Below are 19,517 nucleotides of genomic sequence, written 5' to 3'. Positions count from 1 at the left end.
GTAAACAACAATGCTGTCTTCCTGAAAAAGCTGGCTTTGCTCCAACTTTGAAAGTAAGTGTTAAGGATGGAGGGGGACTAAGCAAGTAAGGCCGAAGGGGCATGCAGTGCCCCGCTGCCCACTTTGCCAGCATTCTTGTGCACTCCACTTAGTTGGGATCCTGATGATACTCAGTGGGTACTGTCTCCTGTCCACATTCCCCAAGGCATTATAGAAAACACTAGAGGCCTGGTGCATGAAATTCATGCACGGGTAGGGTCCCTAGGCCTGGCTGGTGATCAGGGCCAATATGTGGGGCGACCGGCAGGGCAATCGGGGGGCCCCTGCTGGCACCTGCCTTGGCCAGCCTGGCACTGCCCGCTGGCCCCACCCCTGATTGCCCTGCTGCTGCCAGTAGCCTCCCTCTCAGGGTGAAGCCCCCTGATCGCCCTGCTGCCACTGGTTACCTCCCTCTGTGGGGCGACCGGTGGGGCAATTTGCGGGGGGCCTCTGGCACCTGCCTTGGCTGGCCTGGGGCCTGCAGGCTGGGGGCAGCTCCTGCGTTGAGCGTCTGCCCCCTGGTTGTCAGTGCATGTAATAGCGACCAGTTGTTCCACCCGGTCCTTTGCTGTTTGGCCAATTTGCATATTAGGCTTTTATTATATAGGATATGTTAATAAGAATCAAATAACTAGTTAACTGATTATGTATCGAATGCCTGCTATGTATCCAACTTGTGCTAGACCCTTAAAACAAGAGCAGGTATTATAGAAATGAAATTTAGGAGACAAAGGAAATTTGTGAATGGTGGTTATGTGAGGAGTTTATGAAATTTCCTGTAGCATCAGGGTGACTGGTACAAAGAGATCTATTTGGGGTCCTAGTGCACCACAAGCTGAATCTGAAGATTTGGAAAAATGATTCTAATTAAGTAAAAGAAAAAAAAGAAAAGAAAGACTTAGTAGCTATGTGATCTTAAATATTCACTTCAACTTTTTGAACCTCAGTTTCCTCTTCCATAAAATGAGGTTTCATTAGGTAAGCTCCAGTTCTAAGAAGAAATGCTCTAACTCCAAGAATCTACTGAGATGTACAGAGAGGGCTATGGCTCTGTGTGAACTTAATATGAAATTCTATTTTTGCTCAGATCATGATTATTAGTAATTAGGTGCTCCAAAGGAGGCCAATTCTTAGTATGCCTTCCAGATGGCTACTGACTGGGTCTAACATGAGGAGTTCCTGAGAGGTATCTCAAAGATGAATAAGCTCTAGAGATCTGCTGAACAATATAGTGCCTGTAATTAAGAACCCGGCATTGTGCACTTAAAAACTTGTGAAGAGGGTAGATCTCATGTTAAGTGTTCTTATAATAAAAAGCAAAATCCAAAACTCCCCTCAAACCACAGGGGACACAAGGAAACATTTGGAGGTGATAGATATGGTTATTATCTTGGTTACTGTGATGGTATCATGGGTGCATTCATATGTCCAAACTCATCAAATTTGATACATTAAACACCTACAGTTACACCTCAATAAATCTGTTAAAAATGTAAAATAAGCAAACAAACAAAACCTCTGTATGATTGTATGGCTTCTTGGCATTAAAAACTCTTGCACAAAGCTGTCCTCATGCCAATGTTCACCACTAAACCAGCTCCAAATGTTTACCTGCTTCATGTGGTAGATGGGAATGCATGAATAAATGAAGAAGTAAAACTTATTTTGATAATCCTCACCTGAGGATATTTTCCCATTGATTTTTAGAGAGTGGAAGGGAGAGACAGAGAGAAACATCGATGTGAGAGAGACACATCGATGGGTTGCCTCCTGCACGCACCCTGACCAGGGCCAGGGAACCTGCAACCAAGGTATGTGCCCTTGACTGGAATCAAACCCGGGACTCTTCAGTCCACAGGCCAACACTATCCACTGAGCCAAACCAGCTAGGGCTGAAGGAGTAACTTTAGAACTGTCCTCTGAGTTTTTGTTTTTGTGCTTTCTTTCCCCCTGAATCTTTATCTACAGGTACTGGAAGGAAAAGGTCATAGGCACAATCTTACAGGTCCTGCCATCATTCCTATGGGTCAGTCCCCAGAGACTTGAGAGGAGGTTTCCTGGTATAGTGAAGAGGGCAATGGATGGGGAACCTGGAGACCAGGGGCCAGTGCAGCTGTCACTTGACATTCAAGACTTTTTGGCAAGTGTCCACCTCCTCTGGGCCTCAAGTTGCTCACCTGTCAGTTTAGAAGTAGATCTTTTAAGCTCTCTTCTACCCAGATAGTCTAGACTTAGGAAAAGTACTTCAGGGATACCACTCAAAGGTGGGCAGGTTGAACACTGTATAGCTCAAGGGCATTCCATTTGCACAGAGTAAGATGTGACTAACACACATTATATGTATATATCCTAAGCTGAATTAGCAGAATCTTTCCTTAAACAGTGTTTCTGTGCAACCTTGAACCTGATCCCTAGGAGCTGCTATGACATGGAGACCCCTGAGCCCTTCAGAAGTTCCCTAGAAGTCAGGCTCATGCATTTTTGGCGATTGAGTTGGACCCTTGGGCAAGGTGGTGGTAGGCAGTAGGCAGCAGAGGCATCCAAAGTGCCATAGTCAGCTGTGTAGTCTTAGTGTACTAAACCCTTTAGCATAATGCTGAACGTCCTAGAAAGTCCTCTAGAAATGCTAGTTGGTATTATTACTGTAGTGGGATAGAGAAAAAAACATGGGCTATCCAGCGGTCGCCAACCTTTCGGACCTCACGGACCACTAGTGGTCCACAGACCACTGGTTGGTGACCGCTGGATACTACCTCACGGGAATCAAAAGTTTGACCCAGCCTCTGGGTCGGTTGGCACAGAGCCAGCTTTGATAAGAAGCGGGGCCTGTTTATGGCTAGGGGAACGTGTCTGACACCAGACTTTGCAAGGCTCTGTTGGGAAATCTGTGGTGTGTCTGTCTTCTCCGGGAAGGTGCCTTTTGCCTGTGCTGCTGGGGGAGGGGCCTTGAGTTGAGGCAGTGATCTCAGGTCCTTCCCACATCCCCTTCCCATCCCCCACTTCTTCTTTTTGAAAATTTTTATTTTTATTTTTTTAAAGAGAGAGAATGGAAGGAAGAAGGGGGGGGGGAGAGATGAGAGAGAGAGAGAGAGAGAGAGAGAGAGAGAGAGAGAGAGAGAGACAGACATTGATGTGAGAGAGAAACATCATCAAACCCACAATCTGGGTATGTGTTCTGACCGTGAATCTAACCTGCCAGCTTTGGGTGTATGGGATGATGCTCCAACCAACTGAGCCACCCTGACCAGGGCTAGTTTTGCCTGCCTTTGAACTTTGGGTTGGGCTTGGTTGTCCCTTTAACTGTCCGGCCTGCTAGTCAGAAATAGGCTGACCCCATCTGAGCCTGCTCCACATCTGTGCCCCTAACCTCAGCTGGCCCTTTTGTCAAACGATTGAGACCCCAGCAACCCCAGCACTGGGCCCAGAGGAGTCTTTTTAAAAATATATATTTTTATTGATTTCAGAGAGGTAAGGAGAGGGAGAGAAAGATAGAAACATCAATGATGAGAGAGAATCATTGATCGGCTGCCTCCTGCCCTACTGGGGATTGAGCCCACAACCTGGGCATGTGTCCTGACTGGGAATTGAACCATGACCTCCTGGTTCACAGGTTGATGCTCAGTGCTCAACCATTGAACCACTCCAGCAAGGCCAGATGAGTCTTGGCACTGAAGAAATTGGCTGTGCCTACCTGTGTGAGGGGGATGCTCTAAGAAGTTCATGTAGTATATATTTTCCCATATGTTTTTCAGGTTCCTGAAATGTCACCATTAGAAAAGCAAAATATCTAAACAGTGAACTGAACTAGGAATTTTTATTCTGGCTTTGCTACTATCCGGCCAGGAGATTTTGGTCAAGTTGCTTTGCTCGGGCCCCAGTGTCCTCATTTATGTATTGAAAGGGGTGACCCAGGGGAGCTCTAGGTGTCTCTGCTATTGCATGGGATGTGGTTCTCCATGTGGCTCTACATGAAATGAGTTCAATGTGACATGCAAACTGGAGTACTTCATCATGTCACCTGAGAGACTGGAGGGTGTTCCTATTTCATGAACAAAGGGAGTGCATCCTGCAGAGACTGGGGCAGGGATTTTTGGTGGAGGAAGATGTCATAAACTCAGGGGACAGAGAAGAAAGACAGACGATCTTAGTGTAAGTAGAGAAACATGCTTCTGGAAGCAAGACTGAGCAGGCAGTTCTAGGCACGAAGGCTCTGGGCCCTGACACAGGGACTCAGGCCTGGAAACATGGGGGTGGGGTGGGGAAGAGAGAAATCAATGACTCAAAGGCAGGTCCTGGGTTTGCCCTGTCCTAGAGCTGGCTTAGTTGGTAGGTTATTTGTGCCAAGAAGAGAGATGAAAAGAGAAAAATATGGAAAGAGAAAGAGAGAGAAACAGGGAGGCAGACAGAGAAGGAAGAATATTAACAGAGCTCACATAAGTGCAACACTGTCTCTGCTTCATTGTTTCCGGGCTTCTTTTATCCTCTTATTGGTCATGGGGAGCCAGGTTTCCTCCAGCCCTTGTTGGAGGAGGAAAGAGCAGAGTCCCGGAACCAGAGTGAAACTTGGTTTGGCCTCCTCCCACTGACAGTCATGTCAGGTAGCTGTTTGGTCGGTCTACCTTGCCCAGTCAGAACACCACTGGTCCCTCCGGCAACTGAGATGTTTGGTAAATACTCATTACCCTGCCTTCCCTCCCGCTGAGTCAGAAGTTGTTCTGAAGGCTTGGTCAGAGCAGCACAGCCATACTTGATCCTGAGCTTAGCACAGTGCCTGGCGTAGCGTGAGCTTGGAAAAAGGGATTACTGTTGCTGAATTAATCCTGTTTGCTGAATGCAAAAGGCAGAGCACTTTGATGATGCCCTAGCTGGTTTGACTCAGTGGATAGAAACTTGGCCTGCGGACTAAAGGGTTCCAGATTTGATTCTGTTCAAGGGCTCGGGCCCGGATTGCGGCTCCATCCCCGGTGGGGGTTGTGCAGGAGGCAGCCAATCAATGATTCTCTCATCATTGATGTTTCCATCTCTCTCTCTCCCTCCCTGAAATCAATCTCTCTTTATATTGCCCCATAGGCCTCTTTTCATAGCCATGGCTGCTATCCCCTTGGTAGTTGTTACCATGAAGCGAGTGGAACCTGGTAAAAGTTTGGTGACTATGAAGTTTGGGTCCTCTTGCTTTCTTACTTCCTTAGCAGGCTGCTCAGAGCCGGAGGCCCTTCAGAGATAAAGCCTATGACCGGGAGCTCTGCCTGGGTTTTGAGATAGAGCAACAGGCACTCATTACACACTGTAAGGAATGAGTCAAGTTCTTTGTTTGTCTGGGTGACATCTTCTCAATCATTTCTCCATCTGGGGTTCCCTTTTGTCAAACCCTGAATGATATGTGTGTGTGTGTGTGTGTGTGTGTGTGTGTGTGTGTGTGTGTGTGTGTGAAGGGTGGGAGACAGGAAAGTGAAGTGAAACTCAAAGTGGGAGTTGCTGGTTGAGCTCAAGAAAGCGCCCTGGCTTCCTGCTATCCAATTGGCTGATTGGGTGGACTTACTTGCAGCCGGCAGGCCTCATGCCTCGTTTAAAGGATACAAAATTCAGTTTGGGATGATGAAAAGGCTCTGGAGATAGAGAGTGGTGATAGTTGTGCCCTTCTGAATCCCAGCATTGACGCACCTGACTACTGTTTCACCCAAGGACAGGAGAAGCACCAGATGATCCTGGGGCACATTTCTTTCCATAATATGTGTTCAACAGCAGGAGGCTTGGGCTGAGAAAGGCTAGTCTCCATCTCTATTTCAGTCCTTCTCTCCATGCATCTAATACACAGCAAAGGGATTTATTTATTATAAAGACCCCCAATAGGGACCTCTGCTCACACTGGCCCGGCTTCTATATAGCAGTTTATATGCTTTTTGTTGCAAGTAATGAAATACCCAATTAAAAGTGATTTGTATATGCCTGGCTGGTGTGGCTCAGTGGTTGAGCGTTGATCCATGAGCTAGGAGGTCACAGGTTGGGTGTGCAGGAGGCAGCCGATCAATGATTCTCTCTCATCATTGATGTTTCTTTCCCCTTCTCCCTCTCCCTTCCTCTCTCTGAAATCAATAAAACAACAATAACAACAAAACATAAAAGTGATTTGTGCAAAAAAACATTTATTTCACTTAACAGGAAGTTATAGGTAGGTAGTTCCAGGGTTTGTCTTTTTGAAGTAGGTTTTTTTAAAAAAAAAATTGTGGTTAAATATGCATAACAAAGTTTAGCATTTTAACTGTACAGTTTAATAGCATTGAGTATATTCACATTGTTGTACAACTATCACTACTACTCATCTCCAGAACCTTTTCATCATCCCCAGCTGAATTCTGTATCCTTTAAATAATAACTACCCATTTCCCCATCCTCCAAGCCCCTGGTAACCACTATTTGACTTTCTGTCTCTATCAGTTTAACTAGTCTAGGTACCTCCTATACATGGAATCATACAGTATTTGTGTCTGGCTTATTTCACTTAGCATAATATTTTCAAGGTTTATTCATGTTATAGCATAGATCAGAATTTCATTCCTTTTTAAGACTGAAAAATATTCCATTGGATATATATACACCACATTTTGTTTATCCAGTCATCCATTGATGGACATTTGGATTGTTTCCACCTTTTGGCTATTGTTGGAATAATGATGCTATAAACATTAGTGTATAAGTACCTACTTGAGTCTTTGCTTTCAGTTCTTTTGGCTATAACTCAGAAATGGAATTGCTGGATCATACAATAATCCTATGTTTAATTTTTTGAGGAACCACCATACTGTTTTCCACAGTGGCTGCAACATCTTACATTCTCACTAGCAATGCACAAGGGTTCCAGTGTGCCTCCATTTCCTCGCCAACACTTCTTTTGTTTGTTTTAACAAAGGTCATCCTAATGGGTGTGAAGTGGTGCATCATTGTGGTTTTGATATCCATTTGCATAATTATTAGTATATACGTTTCCATAGCTATTTGTATGTGTTCTTTGGAGAAATTTATATTCTCTAAATCCTTTGCCCATTTTTAAATGTCATTTTATATTGTTTTATTTTTTGCTGTTGAGTTGTAGCAATTATTTATATATTCTGGATATTAACCCCTCATAAGGTATATGATTTGCAAATATTTTCTCCCATTCTGTGGTTTGCTTTTTTACTCTGTTGAGAGTTTCCTTGGATGCACAAAAGTTTTTAACTTTGATAAAGACCAACTTAACTGTTTTCTCTTTTGTTGCCTATATTTTTGGTGTCATATCCAAGAAATCATTGCCCAAATCCAATGTCGTAAAGCTTTTACCTCTTTGTTTTCTTATGATATTTGTAGAGTTTTAGTTCTTATGTTTAGGTCTTCGATCTATTTTGAGTTAATTTTTATATCTGGTATAAGGTAAGGGACCAGTTGTATTATTATGCTTGCTTAGGTTTATTTATGGGTTCTTGATTTTCAGGTTCTTTTATCTTTTGGCTCCATCAGCCTATGTATGTTAGGCTTTTTGCCTCATTGTCACACAATTGGCACCTCAGTGCCACATATCATATCCTATAACCATATTCCAAGGCAAGATCCAGGGATGTGTAAGTGTGTGCATCTCTCCTTTTTTAATCAGGAATATTTCCCGAGAGTCCCTGGCTCCAGCAGACTCCTCTTAACAATGTTTTTGCTGAAGCCAGTTTGTACCTGCTTGTGGAAACAGATTATTACATTTTCTAGAATTCTGTGAGCTGGTTGTTGAATACCACCACCCTTGAAATTGCCGTGGTGGGAACATTTATAACATGAGACTTGGCAAACACTACAGATCAGGACTCCCCCCGCCTGCCCCCCTCCCCAGGAGACTGGTTTACTAGCACACTCTTGCCTATAAGTCTTTCTACCCATAACTGGACGATGTGGCCACTCCTAGCTTAGGGAAGTCATATAAGTGAGTATCTGTCATTTTTGGCCTCTTTTAAGAGAAACAGACTTTGCTTGCAAGCAAGGAAAGTGGGAGTTAGGAAAGCAACTACGCTGTTTGTCACTAATGGCTCCCAAGGGTGGGAACTTTTGGAACTCACTTAAAATGATGTCTTTGAAATGTCTCAGAGGACAGAGTGCTATGGGCTCAGTGGTAGAATGGACAGAGCTCTAGCAGTTGACATAGTAATTACAGTAAGGGGTGGAGAGCCAGGGCTGGCTTTCTGAACCGGATCAGGGGGCCAGGTAAAGTCATAGCCTCAGAAACTTTCTGTGACCACAATGTGAGGTTGTCTTGACACAGAGACTGTGAATAGCCAGTGGACTATAGTCATGAGGCTTGGGTGCTGATGTGAGGGGAAGAGCCCAATGGGGCTACAACAGCAGTGGGGGTCTTAGAGGGTAGTAGAAGTGTTCCCTGAAGAAGAGCCAACAAAGGAAGGCCTGCTCTCCTTGGTCAAGAACTCCTTGCTGATCAGGCCATGGATGGCCATGATCTTGAGGAGTCCATGGCGAAACTTCTGACCAATGAAGGCGTAGATGAGGGGATTGAGGCAGCTGTGGAGGAAGCCCAGAATCTCGGTGGCATCCAGGGCCCGGCCAATGTCGTTTCGGCGAACACAGGTCTCCTTGATCATCCCGATCCTCATAAGGGTGTCTGACAACAGGACCAGGTTGTAGGGCAGCCAGCAGAGCAGGAAGACGAGCACGACAGCAAAGATGACCCGCATGGCCCGGTGCTTCTGCCCCATTTGGGCCTGAAACAATGTGCGCAGGGTGAGCCCATAGCAGATCAGCATGACCAGCAGCGGCAGGAGGAAGCCAATGGTCTGGGGCAGGGCCCGCATCACTATGCGCCATTTAGTTGTATTGGCACCCATGTCTAGGTAGCAGACTGGGCCGGAATTAGGTGGGTAGACGGCCCTGTGGAAGACAAAGACGGGCAGGGACAGGATCAGAGATAGGGCCCAGATGCCTAAGCATATGAACTTGACCCAGTGCCGCTTCAGAGTCAGAGTGCGTGTGGCATGAACAATGGCCAGGTAGCGGTCCACGCTAATGCAGGCCAGTAGTAGAATTCCACTGTAGAAGTTGACTTCCTTCAGGAGTGAGACCACCTTGCACAGGGGTGTGCCAAAGATCCAGCCCGTTGTCTTGGCGGCAGCCCAGATAGGCAAGGTCAGGGCAAAGAGCAGGTCGGCGATAGCCAGGTTCAGCAGGTAGATGTCAGTGACAGAGCGGTTGACCTGGCTGTATAAGACAACCAGCATCACCAGGGAGTTTCCCAGCAGGCTCAGCAAGAAGACCAGGACATAGATGGCCATCAGAGCAAACCTGTTGATATCCAGAGATTCTGGCTCACATAGGACAGAGTTTGGCGCAAAGGTCATGTCAAGGATGTCACTATAATTGGCGTACTCGTCCCAGGTGTAATTCTCCAGAAGTTCTTTTATATTTATGAAGTCCATATTTGTGGCCTAGGGAAGAGAGATGAGTGTTACTGCACAATAAAGTCTCCCCAGATTCTAGCCTTTCTGCTCACGAAGCTTGGATAGGATTCTTTGCATTGACTTGTATATTAAATGAAAGTAAATTTCACTTCAGGAAATAGTAGGGACACTAACTCTAACATTCTGAGGCACATTTAGTTATAAGTGGTACGTTTCATGAAAAGAGTATACCGTGGTTCCCTTCAAAGTCAGAGAGCGGTTCTTAACACTTTTCACGACATTGCCATCACTCAAATCACTGTGGAAACTTTCCTTTCCATAATATCTACCAAGCCTATTTTCTTGGATACCTCAGTGGTGAGCATCCCTGACTGTGGAGACTGAGTTTAATGTCAGAAAAGTGTGGTGCCATTGAGTTCTCAATGTGGGGGATTAAGCAGGCAATCCAATTGAGTTTATCTATAAACTTTGAGAATAATCCCTTTGTCCAACTTTCTGTAAGTTATTTTAAAAAGAGTGTTCTAGAAAAACTGAGTGGTAGCAGCATAGTGTTTTGGGATCCTTGAGCTAGAAGAAAGTTTACTCAGTTAGCATGTTCCAGCATTGTTCTTTTGGGAGGCAGGAGGTCTTCTCTGAGTGTATTTGTATAGTTTGAAAAAAACATATTAAAAATGATAAGCAGGTGGTTGACTGACTGATTCTCCAAGTAGGTGGGAATGTAACAGATTATCGTGGGAGCTCTGGACAGTCCAATTCTGCCATGCAAGGGGCCAGAGAAAGCCAGGATGCTCCCAGAATAAGGAGAAGGGGAAGCAAGAGGCAGAGAAGGCAGATGGAGACATACTATCCTTGTTTTGGTGGCTTCCCAGTCCTGGTGGGGACCCTTCTTGTCCTGCCAGGGCATACCTTCATCCATTCCTAACTCCCCAGCACACCCAGATAAACCCACCTCTGTTGATTCTGCCCTTGTTACAGGATCAGTGGAGAGCTTGCTTCTGGGGGAAGCTGCAGCCTCTTTAAAATATTATCCCAGTTTTCAAAGAGCCAATGGACTAAAGTAAACCAGCTACTTAGTTGACTTTCTTTTGAACCACAAAATACATCACCATTGTGCCATTTCTTTATTATAAGCTATGAGCATCCTGTGACCATATGCAAGTCTGTAACCCTCCTCCAAATGGAACCCAGTGTTAAAGAGAAAAACATAAAATAAAAGTCTCAGGAATTACTTCACACTCACTAGGATGCTCATAATAATAATAATAATAATAATAATAATAATAATAATAAAAGATGGACAATAATAATATTGAGGAAGATGTGGAGAAATTGGGCTCCTCATACATTGCTGGTGGGAATGTGAAATGGTGCAGCTACTTTGGAAAACAGGTGTCAGTTGTTCAAAAGTTAAACATAGAGTCAGCATATGACCCAGCAATTCCACTCCTAGATATATACCCAAGAGAAATGAAAACTTCTGCCTACACAAAAACCTGAACATCAATGTTCATGGCAGCTTAAAAGCCAAAAAGTAGAAACAATCTAAGTGCTCATTAGCTGATAAATAGATAAATATGGAATATTATTCAACCATAAAAAGGAAGGAAATTCTGATACATGCTACAATATGAATAAACCTTGAAAACAGTATTGTAAGTGAAAAAAGCCACACACAAAACACCCTAGACTGTATGATTCCGTGTATGTGAAACATTCAGACTAGGCAAATCAGTAGAGACAGAAAGTACATTAGTGGTTGCCAGGGATGACGGGGGTGTCAGGACAGGCAGAATGTTAATAAGTACAGGATTTCTTTTCAGGGTGATGAAAGTGTTCTGGAATTAGATAGTGGTGATGGTTGTATGAACTTTGTGCATATATTAAAATTACTGTGTAGTACACTCTAAATGGGTGACTTTCATGGTATGTGAATTATATCTAAATTTAAAAAAGATTAACCAAAGATGTATAGCCTTACAAAGCAAATACAAATATTAAAACAATGTCATCAACAACAAAACTCCTAGGAAGTTTTTTTGCTTTAGCAGAAAAAAGCCTGTTATTATCAATCATTTGTAGCAAAGAAGAAAGCCTAGTGATGTTAAAAGAAATTGGAAAAATAATGCCCCTTTCTCCTGAAGTGATGGAATTCTCAGTCTTTACCTTTCTGAGAAGGTATTACTTTCTCCCCTAACTGATGGGGGCCAGATAAATGGCCTTCTCAGCACATGGAGACCACAGATAGAGCAGATTCAATCAGTCCATGAATGTAGAAAGATGTGATGATAAGGATGTGGCCCTATCTGTCAAGGCTAATGGGGTGGTAGGGGGAAGAGGCAGATAATAGAGCTGGTTTGGCCAGTGTTGTCAGCAAGACTTGAGAGAAATCACTGGCTCTGTAGTCTCTTGATCAAAAGCAAGTTTGCTCAGAGCCCCAGGGTTAAGTCCAGTTTACTTATGAGGTCAAGGGTGACTCATTTCTATGAGCAGATGATCAGAGATGTGCTTAAGGGAACAAATGACCTAGAAGAAGACCCACCTTTGAGAGAGGATGATCATTGGTGGGTGCAGAGAGCTTGTGCCTGCAGAGAGAAGAACCCCACATCTATGCACATCAGCTGTGAGAAGGCAGGGCTAGGGTAGCTGCAGAAACTTCCCTATGAGAAGAGGCAGCAGCAGGAAAACATGCTTCATTGATTGCTAGGGGCAGAAATAGAATATTGGGGACCAGCTACAATTATAAGAAATATTAATCATGCTCTGTTAACCATGAGGGTTCTGTTCTGATTAGAGAAAGCACATTCTAAAATGCCAATGGCATATTTCACAGACCTAGAACAAACTCTCCAAAAATTTATATGGAATAAAAAAAGACCCTGAATAGCCGCAGCAATCCTGAGAAAGAACAAAGTTGGAGGGATCACAATACCAGATATCAAGCTATCTTACAAAGCCACTGTTCTCAAAACTGCCTGGTACTGGAACAAGAACAGACATACAGACCAATGGAACAGAACAGAGAACCCAGAAATCAATAATATTTGACAAAGGAGGCAAGAGCATACAATGGAGTTAAGACAGTCTCTTCAATAAATGGTGTTGGGAAAATTGGACAGATACATGCAAAAAAATGAAACTAGACCACAAACTTACACCATACAAAAAAAATAAAATCAAAATGGATAAAAACTTAAACGTAAGATCATAAAAATCTTAGAAGAATCCATAGGCAGCAAAATATCAGAAAAAGCACGTTCTAACCTTGCTGAGAGCTGTACACCTTGGGACATGGGAACTAACATTGGAATGTAGTCCATCCTCCTTTCCCAAGAACTGCCTATCATTATGGAAAGATTTACAGCCTCCTGGTTGAAACAATCTAATCCAGGAGGTGCCTGTTCTTTACAACCCCTACCCCTATTACCTGTAAGCTGGTCCTGGGATGCCCGGAGGCATCCACTCTCCTGCAATCCCTGCCCCAGCCCGCATGACTTGTAACCTGTAATGATTGTTCTATGCCTGCTTTCCATGCCTGTAATTCCTACTTCCCCACGTCATCTTTGTCCCTCTATTCAATATAAGCAGCTGACTTATGATGGAGTGCAGAGTAGATTTTTGTGGATGACCTGCTGCTCTCCCATACTGCTGGCATTATTGGAATAAACACTCATATATTATTCAACCCTGTCTCTGCTTAATTGGCTGAAGTAGTGACAGGCAGCCCGGACTCCTTGGTTGTCCTGTTATAAGATGAACCCTCATTCTAGAGAATCCGGTGCTCGACTGTGCTGGGGCCAGGCTGCAGTTATATGGGTGAGCTCCACTCCCATGCAAGTCAGGACAGAAGTAGAGAATTCAGAAAGGAGAACCAGGCCACCCAGCCAGGGCCATGACCTCCAGCCACTGGCCAGGTGTCGGGGTGGGGATGAGTGGAGGGGGGTGGAGAGAATGTTTTGTTGTTTGTTTGTTTTGTAACCAATCCCTAGAGGTGATGTTTTGGCTGTTAAAGGGAGAAACTAAGGAAAGGAAGATAGGAAGATGACACGAGATCTACTTTGTGCCTACATGATCTCTCTTGATTGTTACAAATAGATATGATTAAGCCCCTGTTTAACCAGGAGAAGACAGACACAGTGAGGCTCAGAGACCAGCCTGTGGTCCCAGAGCCTAGAAGTCCTGCAGCCAAAATTCCAACTAGGTGCAAATGGCCTCTCCACATTTTCAGTCTGCAGACCTGCTTCTTAAAAAAAAAAAAAAAATCACACCTCTGAGCTTTAGGATCAGAGGAGGCCAAATGCAACTTTTTTCATTCATCCCAAATCCAGGTTCTTCCAATACCAGGCCCTCCCCCGCCCCCCCCCCCCCCCCGCCATGTCCCTAAGTTCTACCTCAATGAGATCAAAGTTCTGTATCTGAGAGTGGGTGCCATATCTGCCCTCCACCCCAAGGTCAGCTCCTTGGATCTGTCTCCCAAAAAGATTGGTGATGACATTGCCAAGGCAACAGGTGATTGGAAGGGCTTGAGGATAACATTGTTAACCGACCATTCAGAACAGACAGACCCAGCTTTAAGTGGTAGCTCTGCCTCTGCCCTGACCTCCAAAGCCCTCTAGGGACCTCCAAGAGACAGAAACAGAAAAACAGCCACACAGTGGGAATACCACTTTTGATGAGATTGCCAATATTGCCTGACAGATATGGCACCAATCTTTAGCTAGAGAACTTTCTGGGACCATTAAAGAGATCCTAGGGACTGCCTAGTCTGTGGGCTGCCATGTCGATAGCCATTACCCTTATAAATAATAGATGACATCAACTGTAGTATGTATCATAGAATACCCAGCTAGTTAAGAACTACACAGGATCATTTGGCAACATGTTATAATAATGTAATTTTTCTAATGTATGAAATAATTATTGTGTGAAGTATTTGCTGTATGGAAACCCTTAATATTCTGTAACTTCCAAAATTAATGAATATCTTAATATCTTGATGTAAAAGCTCTGCGCCTTTAAAGTATAAGGATATAACTTGTTTACCACGGTCTATATAACCCCGAGACCACAATTGAAGATGGTCCCGGGGTTATATAGACCGTGGTAAACAAGTTGTGTCCTTATCAGTGTGGGCCAGACGGTGTGCCTTATACTGGGAGCAGGGCGTTTACATTTTAAGGGCGCAGAGCTTTTACATCAAGATATTGGGTTATTCATTAATTTTGGAAGTTACAGAGTACTGGGGGTTTCCATACAGCAAATACTTCACACAACAATTATTTCATACATTAGAGGGGTTACATTATTATAACACAACAACAATGCCAAAATCATAGGTCATATATTAAATATATTTGTAAGTTAAAGTCTTGAGATATCATTAGCCAACCTGTGTATAGTTCACTCCCATTGTTTGATGTCTGTACATTGCTTTCTTTTGCTATTCCTTAAACCCAGAATGAAAGAAACAGCCCTTTTAGGAATGATAAACCAAACTCCCTGGAACTGGCTGGGCCCTCCTGATCACTCAGTCATGTTCTTGGTGACCCAGCAGGAGCTTCTCTTTCAGCAAAATTGCCAGCTCCTTAATGACTTGCGGTAGTTCAGAAATAACATGAATGGGATGATTCTAGCTTATTTTATGAGAATGCTATAGAACGAGGACTTTATAAGATTCCAATCATTTATAGCAATCTTTTAAACAACAACAACAACAACAGTCTGTCATTTTAATACAATTCCAGTATTTTTTTATCTCTATAAATATCATCCACATATATTTGCATTTAATATATGGGAGGAGGGACTCTACAGTGTCTGGTCCTTTCTCACACCATTTTTGTCCAAAGCAAAGAGAGAGAGTTGGCTGAGTTGGGAAGGGAAGGGGGTGGGAATTGAGTTGCCCTAAGTGGTTGTTGGAGAGAGGTATAGGTGCAGAAACCCTCTTTTTGAAGACAGAGGGTTTCTAAAGAGAGAGAATAAAGAGACCTAGGGGTGTGAGTGAGACCCACTAAGAGTAGGGAAAGATGCCTGGAATAAGTGGGAGGCTGGTGTCCAGGGAGACAGAGAACAGAGACATTCTGAATGGTGGGAGGGGTGAGTGTCCCAAGACTTACCATGATTCTGGGCTTTTCACCTGTAGGACACCTCCAAAGAGCAGATGTGCCTGACTGCAAGGGTGGCGGTGGTGAGAACCCAGTGGAGGAAGTGAGTGGTGGATGAGATTGCTCAATTGTGGGGTGGAGTCCTAGAGGGTGAAGGATACTCTTGATAACATGAATATTTAAATCCCAGGTCAGATCTTTGATCACTAGACATTTTATGGACTGGGAAGGTTCATACTGGGAAGGGACCTGTGGCATTTCCTAGACAATCTTTCCTTTTCACAGATGAAGAGACAGACCCACACAAAGGAAATGGTTTGCCCAGGACTGCACAGATTTCTCTCATCTTTGTTTCCCCCCTTCTTTTTGTTACTCCTCACCTAAGGATATTTTCCCATTGATTTTTAGAGATAGTGGAAGGGACGGGGAGAGACGGAGTGGCAGAGAGAGAAACATCAATGTGAGAAAGACACATCCATTGGTTGCCTCTTGTACGCACTCTGACCAGGGCCAGGGATGGAGCTTGCAACCGAGGTATGTCCCCTTGACCAGAATTGAACCTGGGACCCTTCAGTCTACAGGCAGGCTGATGCTTTATTCACTGACCAAACCGGCTAGGGCGGATTTCTCTCATCTGTGCCCTGATCTCAGTAGCCTCTGTTCTGTCTAACTCTCCACATTCTAGCTGCCTCAGGCTTCCCTGGGCTTACTATCCAGCAGCACTACCTCTCTTAAACATCTTTCATACCTGAAAGGAGAACAGCTCATTAAGACAAAGGAGATGGAACAAGTTTCTGGAGAGTCGGTAGCTTTTTTCCTTGGATCTAATGCCCCCTGTCTCCACCCCACTTACCCCAGGAATCTTTAGAGCCTCACAGATTTCTTCTCTATGCCACATCCATTTGAGAACCCCTAGCCTCAAATGGGTGCCATTACACCTCTCCTTATCTTTCACCTCAGCCCCCAAACATCTGCTTTGACCATGAGCCCCTCTTAGGTCATTGCTCTTCGTCCTTGGCTTGTATAATTGGGATTGAGTCTGCAGTAGCTTTCAGCTTTGGAGCCAAGACTATCTAATTTGGAAAAGGAAGCTTTTTGGTGAAAGTTAAAATCCCACTCAAGTCCTAACACATTTTTGAAAACAGTGTTGAGTGACACTAAGAATATATTATGTCATAGTTGCTCTTGATTGCAATTGTAAGGATAAATACAGGCAGAGTAGTGAACACAAATTCACCACTCCCTCCTAAACTCACACCTAGCGACCTCAATTTCTCCACCACTCCTTACGCCTGTCTCTCGCCCAGTGAGTGCTCAGAGCCTGTGGCCAACTCACCCAAGCTGCCTACCCTGAGGAAAGAACCTTTGAGTCCCACTGTTTAGCAAACATTCTTTGTCACATCTTTCTTTCCCTTGTTAAAGAAGAATGCAATGACTCCTGGTCAGGCGATGCTAACATCAGGCAGAAGCTCCTTACACACAGAGAGAAGAGGGTGGGAGTGGTGGTTAAGAACTCTGCTAGCTGAGCAACTCCTGGCAAGTGACCTTTCCTTTCTGAGTCTTAGTTTACTTATCTGTAAAATGAGGCCGAGGATGAAATGAGAGATTACCCGAAAAGCACTTAAGACAGTATAAAGCATGATGTTTGCATTTCTTGTTATGATCATTATTACTGAAATAGTTTGTCAACTAATAGCATGCTGTCTCTCCCGCTACATCCCCAAGCAAGGGAAAGCAGCCAGTCCACTGTCCAGGCTGACTTCAAGGTACATCTTACCCGGATAACAGTAGTCACCCTAGCAGTACTGTTGAGTACCTCTGAGGGTCTAGTTTCTGAAAAAAGTGCTTTTTAGAATCTATGTCATTTAATCCTCATGACAACATGTGCTTCCTGAATGAGGAAACTAAGACTCTAGGACTTAGGCAACTCACCTAGAATGACAGAGATGAACTGGGTGTTAAGCAGTTTTAAAGACTTTTTTTTTTTTTTTACCTGACCCCAAATTGTATATTCTGTCCACTATCACAAGGGGCTATATCTCAGCCTGAGGTTTCTGAACTCCATTAGGTACCTCCCAGTTCCAGACAACTGAGTATGAAAGGCATAGAAAAAAGAGCCCAGATTTGACATTTCCCAACCGGCCCACTTCTTGATTTTCATTCGGTTGATTTCATTTCCACTGAGCCCACCACATGCATGTTGATGGTGGGGTGAATAAAGAGCCAGTTTCCAATCCTGGTTCTGCTGTAAATGATCAGTGTGAGCTTGGACAAGCCATTTGTCTCTGAGCCTTGATGTGGTTCATTGGAAAATGAGGAGATTGTTCTAGATCTGCACTGCCCAAAATAATGGCTACTAGCCACAGGTGGCTACTTAAATTTAATTTAAAAAAATGAGTTCCTCAGTCACATGACCCTATTTAAGTGCTCAGGAGCCACATGTGACTAGTGGCTATCATACTGGATAGTGCAGATGGAGAATATTTCTGTTTTTCTCTATAAGCAGAAAGTTATTTTGTACTGTGCTGTCTGGCAAAGACAGTTAGTTATCTTTAGCTCTAAGAGTCTGCAGTTCATCACCTCAGTTCTCAGGGGACCCAGACTGAGGTTTCCAAGTCCCTTCCATCAGAAATATGTCCCCAGCAGTTCTAAGACTGAACAGCTCACTTACCTGCTGTTGCTGCTGTGGCTGCTGTTGCTACTGAAGTTACTTCTGGTACTTCCGCTGTGACTCAGGGCTCGGCAGCAGTTAGGGCTGTTGGGCAGGAAAACAGTGAATCAGACTTTATGGAGACACTTCTGAGGCAGGGCTTCCAAGGGGGAAATCTGAGAGGCCCACCAGGGGAGGTGTTCCCACAGAGGACCAATAGGTCTGTCCTAGGACTCTGGCTCCAGGCCAAGGCTCCACCAGGAGATTCTGTGTGAGTGCTGGGGATATTCAGGCCTTCCTACCTAATGGCTTCTGGAGGGGACTGCCAGTCTGAAGGTGGAGGTTTGCCCTAGTCCATCTCTGTCTCTGTGCTTTTTAAATCTTCACCTCCTATAAAAGGAAGCTGCAGGCAATCCCAGACTCCAGCTGACAGACTTGCCTGAACTCGCCAGGCACTTTGTTCCTTTCTTCTAGGGTCAGCGTGAGCAGTGTCCCTCCTCTCTTTCTGGTGAATTCCTGCACCTGGCTGTGGGACCCACTGCCTCTCACATCCTGGAGGATCCTGCCTCCCGGCGCTTTGCCCTTCAACCACCTTCTTTATGTCTTTTTCTCCTTTCCTCTGTACTAGGATTCCTTTAGGTACTGCTCCCCTGTGCCCTCCATTTCACAAGTAAACTTTTTGACAAAGCAGCTGTGTCCACTTGGCTGCCTCTTGTTCACTGCTCAACCCACTGAAACTAGCTTCCTTCTCAACCCACTGAAACTAGCTTCCTTCCCACTGCTTGCTGAAATAGCTTTTGCCAGGGTTACCAATGACCTTTGGATTACTGAACCCAACAGCCCCTTTCTTAAAGAAGACTGCTTTAATGTTATTAAAATGAAGCATGCATATTGTCAAGAATATAGGAAATACAAAAGCCTATAAAGTAAAACTCGAAAGATACCCTTCCATCCCTCTGTTCACTAATATTTGCCTTCCCCAGACTTCCCCATGCAGATACAAACATGTTTTCTTTCCTTCCTTAATAAAAATATAACGTATTTAACTATTTGTATTTTCTGCAGCTCAAGAATGTATCATGGCCCGGCCGGCATGACTCACTGGTTGAGTCATGACTCAGGAGGTCCTGGTTTGATTCCTGGTCTGGGCTCGATCCTCAGTGTGGGGCGTGTGGGAGGCAGCCAATCAACGATTCTCTCTCATCATTGATGTTTCTATCTCTCTCTCCCTCTCCCTTCCTCTCTGAAATCAATAAAAATATATTAAAAAAAAGAGAATGTATCATGGACCTATTCCTCATC

At 44.3% G+C, this 19,517-nt stretch overlaps 1 protein-coding gene across 2 annotated transcripts; it reads right to left on the bottom strand.

Annotated features, from left to right (window-relative positions):
* Positions 1 to 6,253: 6,253 nt before the first annotated feature.
* CXCR2 (C-X-C motif chemokine receptor 2) lies at positions 6,254 to 18,590 on the bottom strand. Of its 2 annotated transcripts, XM_079782077.1 has the most exons (4): positions 18,518 to 18,590; positions 18,237 to 18,320; positions 15,578 to 15,708; positions 6,254 to 9,491 (listed from the first exon to the last, which is right to left on the bottom strand). In XM_079782077.1, the coding sequence occupies exons 3-4, from the start codon at positions 15,578 to 15,580 to the stop codon at positions 8,409 to 8,411; spliced, it is 1,086 nt and encodes a 361-aa protein (XP_079638203.1). In that variant the 5' UTR covers positions 15,581 to 15,708; positions 18,237 to 18,320; positions 18,518 to 18,590; the 3' UTR covers positions 6,254 to 8,408. The 2 variants fall into 2 exon arrangements, with proteins under 2 accessions (XP_079638203.1, XP_079638204.1); XM_079782078.1 differs by lacking the exon at positions 15,578 to 15,708 and having other exon boundaries at positions 18,518 to 18,589.
* Between the last annotated feature and the right edge of the window lie 927 nt (positions 18,591 to 19,517).

This window comes from Cnephaeus nilssonii, assembly GCF_951640355.1.
Source record: "Cnephaeus nilssonii genome assembly, chromosome: 10".
Lineage (NCBI taxonomy): Eukaryota > Metazoa > Chordata > Mammalia > Chiroptera > Vespertilionidae > Cnephaeus > Cnephaeus nilssonii.
The sequence above is the reverse complement of the archived record's forward strand: the minus strand, read 5'-3'. Positions and strand labels throughout refer to the sequence as shown.